Source organism: Phaethon lepturus, unplaced genomic scaffold, assembly GCF_000687285.1.
Source record: "Phaethon lepturus isolate BGI_N335 unplaced genomic scaffold, ASM68728v1 scaffold13670, whole genome shotgun sequence".
NCBI lineage: Eukaryota > Metazoa > Chordata > Aves > Phaethontiformes > Phaethontidae > Phaethon > Phaethon lepturus.
Window position 1 is genome coordinate 12,831 of NW_010514181.1, and position 9,801 is coordinate 22,631.

Genomic DNA, 9,801 nt, shown 5'->3' on the forward strand with positions numbered 1-9,801 from the left:
ATTCTGCACCAGCTCTCAGTAGCTTGTTTTAAAAATTCTGCACTTCCAGACTAGTAACTCTAAGAGATCAGCAGACTGTATCTTACCAACAGCATCAGACAACACAAAGTTGTCAGCACAGTCTGAAGAGCAGGCTGTTATGCTATTACACCAGCACTGCAAAGGTCCTTCCAAACACTCATGTTACTTGAAAAATCCATGAGAAGCACAGTTAGCAGATATTAGAGATAGTAGTAGATATTTGGGTCACACTATTTAGTCAAACAAAACCGAAAAGGAAATCTCATCCCTAATTTTTTATATTATATAGTACAAGGCACAGAGACAAATGCATTTCACAGTTCAGGGGCAAAGTCCTGCCTGCACCATTACTCACTTTGTATTAGAAGACTTCCACTCATCTCTCACTGGCTGATCGAGCAGGGACATCATGGAATAATTATCCAACAAGAGACCATCGGGGTCATCTGTCTGACCTGGGAGTTTCCCAAGAGGAAAGTCTTTCCATGGTACTTCATCTGTGTAAAAACAGTACATAAACAAGAAGTCTGAGCTCCCCAGAGATTTTCAAAAAACAAGATCCGCCCCCAGTCCACAAATACCATCTCATGCAAGTCAGCCATTCAGCAAAAATGAACAATCTCAGGTACTCAGCACAAATAAACTTGAACTGTAGTTTTAACTAATTTTATTTCTAACCTTACTACGTCTTCCAAAGAAAGTCACTGTAGTATGTCAGACATCAGGGACACATCTGGAGTCATGTAACATCACACAGTCTACACAGTGCAGCTCATCCAAACCACTGTGAGACAACGTCCATTAAAAGAAAACCCACAGTATTCTAGAGCAACATATTTACCTTGCTCTTTTAAGCATACTTTCATTTGAAACATACACATTGACTTACATATGTTAATTTTTAAAAATTACTCTGCATACTTCTGTAAATGGAAAGAGCCATTTATACACATATGAACATACAAAACAACACCTTTGCATCCAGTAGCTCATTCCTCCAGTGAGACTAGGCACCAGCTTCTTCATGACTTGCTGAGATTAGCAGCTGCACAGCAACAGTGCAACAGTGACAAAAGAACCGAAGCCACAAAAATAGAAGAGTATAAGGCTGGAGAAGCCTAATTAACCAATAAAGCAATTCTGGACAGACAGGTGAGCTGGGATGAGATGACAAAGAAAAAGAATATGACAATGTTCTGGAAATTCTGCTATTTGCTTTTATGAGCATCTATCGCTGTTTCCTCTCCATGACTTCACATTTGTTAAATCTTGCTTCCAATGGAGGCTAGAAACTGCACAATGTGAAACCATCCATCACAACTGATAATATCAGTGAGTCCATTCCTTTATACTGTAGTGCCAAAATTTCAAAGGCAGTTCCCAATAGGGAAATCCCCCTTCAAATTTCATTCTTATTTCAGGTTTAACTAAATGAAAGATACAAATTATTATGTGTCATTGTTTTGACAATAAGATTTCTTAAGCCTATGTGCTTTCCTGATACCAGAACACTTACTTCTGGAATGCTTACTAGCAGCTCAGTGAAGACCAGCAGACAGAAGACTTTAGAAGATAAGGCACTGCACTCAAGAAAGCCAGCAATAATTACACAGACTATTTGGAACCCTGGCTAGTCATGTACAACTTGGCCATTTCCTTCTTTTTGCCTGAAACTGATATGTTTTACGTACCTGACATCTGCTCAAAAACCCAAGCATTGCCTTAAAGAACCAGAAGATTTGTTTTTCCTTTTATACCATTCTTAGCATCTAATATAATAAAAAAATCTTGACATAGGATAGTGCTTTCTATGCGTTATAATTTACGATTTAAAAAGGGGCAGAAACAGCATTTGGTAATATCCAACACAGCTCTAAGTCAAGTTACAGTTATATACATTTAACAGCCTAAGCCTTCTCTTTGGGCAACAACCTAGTACATAGTTGATATACCACATGTTGTCATGGGTTTGTAGATACCTACTGGCTATAGTTTCAAGTTGTTTAAGGATGGTAACTACACAGATGTTATTCAAACTGAAATTAAGTTTACCCACAAATAACTACACAAACAGAATCTTCACAAAAATCAGGTGGTTCAGGACACAATGCATGTTCCTTCAGGGAAAGCTTTGCTTGATCTGAACCAAAGTCACTGAAGCCGAGGACGATTTTGCTTACATTCTCAAAACATCCAGCTCTAACAAGCTGTTCACATCAGCATAACTAAGCCAAGCTCCTTAGGCAGATTTTTTTTGGGTTTTTTTTTTTACTTTGGAAAATTTCCCTGTCAGTGGGGTACAAGAGTTCATTGTCTTCTAATGGCTGCTTTTCTTCTTCCTTTAAATATCACTTTGCCTCCAACTCCTCTCCACCAACCTCCTCCTATCTTCAAGTCCCTCCATAAATCACTTATGCAAAAATCTTCTTAGCTACAGAATCCTCCACCACAACAAGAAAATACAGCGACTGTAGTAAAGCTAACAAAACACTGGATATACTGTTTATTCCCTCTAAATACTTGCCTTGCTCGCCACCATGTCATAACAGCAATTTTCCTGGAGCATGGCACTTATGAGCACATGACTGGTGCTTTCCAGCACAGCCAAACTGCGCTTTCAAATACCCCCAAGTCTGACAAACAGAAGTCCAAGAAACACCCATATTTTCTTTGCCATTCACAGCTGGCATATATGCTGCCTCATCAATCGGATACATTGAAATTTTAAACAGTTTGGAAAAGTCTGATAAATAATTTAATGAGGCAGTAACAACATGCTCCTGGAAAAAGCACTTACAGTATTTTAAGAGTTTAAGAAAGATGACTCCTGCACATAAAACACAAGACTGGGAAAGAAACAGTTTTAAGTGATTTGGCATTTAGATGATTTTGAAGCACACTTCAATACTGGCCAGGCCCAGAGGGCTGAGATGCCTTTGCATTTCAATTAGACAGTCTTTGTCACTGGCAAATGTTAAGTCTTACAAAGTCATTTTTTACCTGCAGTGATCTGCCACGCGGACCCTTGCAGTGCTGCCCTTTTCTCAGCAATAGCCACCACGTTACCAGAATGAGCAAGTCCTTCCAAAGGACTTGTTTCAGTTACCATCTCTTCTTCCTCCTCCTCCACCTCCTCTACACCATCATCTCTCTCCAGCACATCTTCTTGTTTCTCTACAGTCTGCCCTTGATTTTTAACCTGATTTTCTTGCCTGGCCCTCCACTGTAAGCTCTCTATAGTGTAAATTGGCTGTTCACTGCAGTCTGAAGACAGGCCTGGACTGGACAAAGGGCCACCTCCTTCTGTGTAAACGGAAGCGAGATAGAGAAGGTTCTTCCGCGAAGAACGCGGCAAGCGAGGTCTCATGATTGTGAGGATCCTAGAAAGGAAAAGGACAATGTGAAAGTCTTAAAAGCTTAAAAAAGATTCCAGATGAAGGTTTATCAAGCTGAGCAAGCAGCCTTTTAAGCGTGAGTTTCCTCCAGGACAGCTTGCTCAGATATGTCCTCTAACAGGCAAATCTGATTATTCCCTGGTGGGTGGATGCTGGAATACTCCCCCTTTGTGATTAAAATTAAGGACTGGGGATACCTCTAACTGAATTCCCACTTTGCTGTTTTCATGTGAAAAAGTTACCACCTGTGCTAAATTAGTATCACCTGTATAAGCAGTCACACCTCTGCTACCAAGTCACTTTTCTTCTGACCAGGTTGCTGCTTTAATACCCCCCCAGATAATCTCCGCTTTCATTTTGAAGGTGCAATCCTTTTAAGTTCTCCTCCTTCTTTTCTTTGTAGAATCAATGGGGAGATCAGTGGCAACAAGCAGGGCTTTATACGCACCTGCCACAATTTCTACTAGAGGGACGGGAAGGGAAGGCAGCCATAACTCAGTGAATCACAAGGGAGCAGGCCAGAGCTGTTACAGAGCACTGTTTGCTGTCCCTTTTCTAGGTCACAGGGTCAAACTTACAGCTGAAGAAGGTGTGGGGTTGCCCAGCAGGGAGCTTCCAAACAATTATCAGTCAGTCTTATCCACTGCAAAGGAACTTTGTGGAGGAACAGCTCCTTCACAGACACCTGTTTGTTACAGTGTTGTCTTTTCTTCCCTTCAAAGAAGATAATGAAAACAAGATGCTCAAAACCATTAAAATATGCCCTTCATCCCTTTGCATTTTTACTGGAATACGTATCCTCAAATAAGCTGTCATTCCAATCCAAGACCAGATGTACTGATCAAATACATCAAGGTTGTTACAGGAGACTTGCCAATGCACTGACAGACAGGTTAGTTCCACAAGATGTGACCACAGTGAGGTGCAGACGTTCCCAAGCTAGTTCTGTGCATGCCATCCCAAACAAGAAAGCCACAAGATGTGTTTGTACAGTATTGTCTCAAATAAATGCAGTATGCTGCTTCTGGGACCTGGTATCGTTCCACATAGCACGGCAATGAGTAGACTTAACACCTACCATTCAGGGATCTTGGTACTTAATAGACGTGCTCAGTGCTGCCTGAAAGCATCAAACATGAACCCATGACTGCCACAGATACTGGCAAAAGCTTGGTGCAGACTGGGACAGACTGAGAGTACAGAAGAAGTGGCAAAATTAACCAGCTGGAAACCTCCTCAGGGATACACTGTATCACAGTATTAAAGTCCTGTTAACAGAATTCCTGTAACATGCTTTGAATAATTAAAGCTCTTCTGTGCCCCTGTCTCTAGAGTGAAACACAGTTTGTGAATTTAAACAGTTCTAATGCGTTAGGAATAGAAAGCAAAATATTACTTATTACTTTTCTGTAAGTTTAGAAGGCATGACAAATCCTGCGATAGGATTAAAAAAGAACAGCAAGACTATATAAATATCTTGTAAAGGCAGGCTTCTGTTAAGTGAGGAAAGAACTGGGAACAGGGAACTCGTAACAGGTTGCATATAACATCTTTATTTGTTATCTGCTACTGTTATTTCCTACAAGTACTAATATCTGGAAAAAATAGCACTTAAGGGCCTGATCTTTCATGGGAGAGATCAGTTTTTCCTATCCCGAGGAGGCTGCAGCAAAGTTGCCAATAACAATTTCAATTTTTTGCTAAGATATGCGTGACATACATAAGCTGCAGGTTGAAAAGTGTACAAAATGCAACAATAAAAGCTCTACGTTCACATGAGACAAAATGTAATAATTAGGTTATTGCACTTCTCATCTAAAGGTCACACCACTCTCCCAGTTTTCGCAATAGTACGGAAGACACTGTTACATTTTTTACACACAAATTCCAGACATACTCACCAGCATTTACTTTGGCAATGCCAGTCAGCATCTCAGAAATCCAGTTGATCAAGAACTGAGGCCGGAGTTCTGAAGAATCAGAACATTCCTTCAACTCCATGAACATTTTCTCTATTAGGATCTGTGTAAAACTTCGGGACAGGAGGCCTGTCAGCAAAGGCTGCCAAAAGCAGTAGAATGTCTGAGGAATTTTGAACTGCCATACCTCTTTATTTGCTGCAATAAGAAGAAAAAAAAAAAGAGAAACCAAAAATCACTGTTTTGTAATTTTTTGTGAACCATGGGTTGTGAACCATTTGGAACACTTGTTCCAAACTAAAGTAGTTTGTTCTGAGATCACTGGTTGCAGGATACTTCCTGGGATCCTCACTGAACCTGGAACTATTATTTTTTTATGCTAGGGAAGTAAAATAAGCAGCAAATTGATAATTAACACAAAAGCTCAATGAAAGCAAAAAATACAATGCCTGATCTAATCACATGGTAAACCACAGGAAAATCTATCTGTTCTGCTAATCCCTTTCCAGTTTCAGCTTATTTCACACATAATGAGGAGCTATCCTGTCTAAAAATATACTGCAAAGACAAGGCACATTGAGCAAAGCAACACAGAATCAAAAAGCTCATAAATCTTTACTACTGTAATATAGTCACAGAAATTTGAGGATCCTTTTTGGAAAGTTTTGGCTGGTGTTTCCAAGAAGTCCCAGGGAAATACACAAATTATTAATTTTCATTGCCTCTAGGCACCTAATTCTCTTGCAGAAAATCCACACAAATGGGCAGCAGCATGGAACTAAGATGCAACTGGTGAATGAGGCTCAAAAAAAACCACATTTAGGTTTGCTTCAAATCTTCAATGCAGAAAATAAACTAGCGGAAGTTCATCAAATCAGCAACTATTGCAGGTAAGGGCAGAGATGCAAGCTTCAAAAGATGTTTTGGCCAGGCAGCATTCAGTGGTGAAGAGCTGTCTTTCCATGGTAAGAGATTTATGCAAAAGCAATCGCTAAGCATGGCCATAAAGGGGTCTGGAGAACAGGTCAAAAGATGTGTCATAGTTTAACCCCAGCCAGCAACTAACCACCATGCAGCCACTCACTCAGTCCTCCCCACCCCGTGGTGGGATGAGGATAAGAACTGAAAAAAAAAGGTAAAACTCATGGGTCAAGATAAAGACAGTTTAATAGGACAGCAAGGGAAGAGAAAATAATATAATAATGATCATAATAATAATATACAAAGTAAGTGATGCACAATATAGCTGCTCACCGCCCACTGACTGATGCCCAGCCAGTTCCCAAGCCACAGTGCCAGCCAACTCCCCCCACTTTATATACTGAGCATGACACTATATGTTACGAAATAACCCTCTGGCCAGTTTAGGTCAGCTGTCCCAGCTGTGTCCCCTCCCAGCTTCTTGCTGGCAGTGCAGGAGAAGCTGAAAAGCCCTTGACTAGTGTAAGTACTACTTAGCAACAACTAAAACATCATGATGTGCGTTATCAACATTATTCTCATACTAAATCTGAAACACAGCACTACACCAGCTACTAGGAAGAAAATTAACTTTATCCCAGCTGAAACCAGGACAAGATGTTTAAGGACCTAGGTATATGAAAAATATGCAGAGAATTAGAGATTTCAATGTAATGAGAAAAAAAGAACAGACTTGGACATAACACTAGCTATGCACCTTTTACTTATGTGGTGCTCAAAACACTAACCTTCATACTTGATATTTAGCATCTTCAGACAATCCATCTTTGGGATGAGAAAGCCATCACTGAGAAGAGCTTCAGCCACTGCCTCCCTAGAGCAATCAGAGAGTCTTATTAATGCCACTTACTTACTTATATCCAAACACCACTTCCACCAATTCTGAAATAAGTCTGAGAGCCAAACACCTGGAACTGTGTAGCTCATTGTAAGACATTAAAATTGTATGCCAGTTTTGGGCTGGATATACCCCACTAGACTTGGGGGGAATGTGCGGTACTGGAATGTGCAAACTGGAACAGAACCTCAAAGGAAACATTTCTGCTCGAGTTGCAGGGGCAAGTATCTCGGTATTTCAAAAGCACAGGAAAATTTGTCATAAACATTCCAAATGGACAGGAACATTTATCACACTGAAATACCTACGGCTTGCAGAATGATCCAAGTCCTCTGCCAGCAGGCCCACCAAGATTTGAGGACCTCTGACCCACAGAGCTAGGTTAAATTTCAGTGGAAAAGCCAACCCCGCTGACTTGCTGGGAAGGCACACCTTAAGGTGCAGTTCACACAGCTGTCTGGCAGATAGTTGCAGTAGGGTCATAACTGCTCTTCCCTACAGCTCTTTTTTGGATGTCTCCTGCCCTTACAACTACCCTGTGAACTTTAGTTAGTCTGACAGCACTGAATGGTCCAGCTCAAGGACCACTTCATGTCCTATTAGGCTGGCTTAATGCAAGTGGAAGATGGAGAGGACACACATAGGTAGGCTGAACTGACACTTGAAAGTAAAATACAGCGAAGGGGCAGAAGCAAAATTCCCACAAACTACCCCAATATCCAGCCACGGGATTCTCTCGAGTTCTTCTGTTCATGCCTCTATCCATGAGTCTCTCTATCTGTGCAAAGATACAACACTAAAATAAACACTTCTCAGGATAAAAATCAAGGTGCCTATTTTCAAACACTGAATAAATTCCACAGAAACAACTGGTTTTGCTATCAGACTCCTTAGGTTTGGAATGGTAGTACCCATGTCAAACACAAAATATTTTGGTATTGGAAAGGGTGAGAAAATTTTTCTTCTCCAATAGGGGTGACTTCCAAATCTAAACGTCCAGGCACAACTTAGATCCAACACAGGATTTTTATAAATACAAACAGCAGATGAAGATCTCAGAGTGCAGAAAGAACACACATAAACACTAGACCATTTTGTCATAAGTAGATGATGTGGTGGGAAATCAGAAGGCAAGTGGTAGAATGTAATTTGTTTCTAAAAAAATCCAGTTCCAATCCTTCTCTTCTCTGGAAACAGTTCCAGCATAATTACCATTATTCCTACACACAATGACTGATCATCACCAACTATTAAGGACATCTCCATGCAGATGGCAGCTTCAGTAGAGAACCATTTAAGCAGAACATCTAGCTACGAAAGGTCCACTGGGTCAGTTTTCTGAAGCAGACAGCAGAGGATCCTTTCCAGTTAGCTCATTTTGTTTTAGATCTAGAGGAATCTTCTGCCCTCTGCACAATCCAAATTACAGGGTATGTTGATAGGGGAAATTAAAGGTTTTACTCAAAATTACATAGGCATTCTAAATTAAAATAGCACTTTCATAGTTCGCTTGACATATTCAAGAGAACTCAAACTCTGTTATCCCTGGGTCCATAATCCAAGTTTCCAAGCGTAATGGAGTCACAACCTTGTCAATGTGTTCTGCACCAGCCTTCCTCCCTCCCACATGGTCTATTTTCCGTGAATAAAGACAAAAAAAATTCTCTCAAATGAAAGCAAGAAGCTGAGTCCTTAAATTAAGCATCTTCAGGAATACATACAAGACTGCACGAACAACCCTGTCTTCAGCTGAGAAGGAAAGTACCATTAGTCAGTCCTTTAGAAAACTAAATTCTCATAGAGGCCACTGGGGAAGCACTAGCCCAGCTGCATTTGTGAAACATGACAGACTCCATGTGACTGAAAGAGTAAACAGCTGCAGCATTTCAGGACAGATACAAAGCAAAGCAGAAGCAATTACCACAATGGCATTCAAAAACAACTCCTAGAAACCTCTGTGTTCACTTATATAAACATACACACACACAAAATATGCTTGCACGCTCATTGCTGGTAGCATACTACTATTCATCTTCTCAAACAAATGCCATGGTGGAAACTGGACTGGTAGCAAGGGCTACAGAAGGTAGAGCTTTTATTGAGTTTCTGAAGAAGTAAGAGAATCTGAGACCATTCACACGAGAACATTTAATGGAGAATTCCCTCTAAAGGAAGATCAATCTGCACTTAAGAGAAACCCCATAGCATATCACTGTATTTATGTTGCTATATAAAGATCAATGGAAACCACAGTGTGATAGGGTCTCATTTTCAATACAGTTACCATGCTATTATTAATAAACAGAAGTAGAAGGCACATGTATGAATCCTTTCTGGGAACTGTTTTTAATAATGCTGGGCTCTCAAAGAAAATGTGTAGGTGGTTCTAAAGAGTTGGATATAGGCACAGTCTTCCATTAACTATAAATACAACAGCTTGCGTTCTTTAAAAGTTGCATCTGGATGCTGGAATAAAAATAGCATGAGATGAAAAGTAGGCACTCAAGGATGAAATATGGCAGTGACTGCCAAATCTAGAGTTTGCTCTACCCTTCTGAGGTTTCCAACCCACCTCTGCTGCCTCCTCCTCCACAAGAAGAATGTACTTGTGATTTGCCTGACTGTTCATCATGCTCAGCCTGCTGAA

The 9,801-nt window shown here is 40.5% G+C and overlaps 1 protein-coding gene across 1 annotated transcript in view; it reads right to left on the bottom strand.

Annotated features, from left to right (window-relative positions):
• Positions 1 to 376: 376 nt before the first annotated feature.
• Positions 377 to 9,801, bottom strand: part of LAS1L (LAS1-like (S. cerevisiae)) — a gene marked incomplete at both ends in the record, with an annotated part of 24,290 nt that continues 14,865 nt past the window's right edge. The window contains 4 exons of the mRNA XM_010292230.1: positions 377 to 518; positions 3,022 to 3,401; positions 5,314 to 5,533; positions 7,045 to 7,130. Of these exons, the coding sequence (XP_010290532.1) occupies positions 377 to 518; positions 3,022 to 3,401; positions 5,314 to 5,533; positions 7,045 to 7,130 (828 nt within the window). The remainder of the gene's footprint in view (positions 519 to 3,021; positions 3,402 to 5,313; positions 5,534 to 7,044; positions 7,131 to 9,801) is intronic.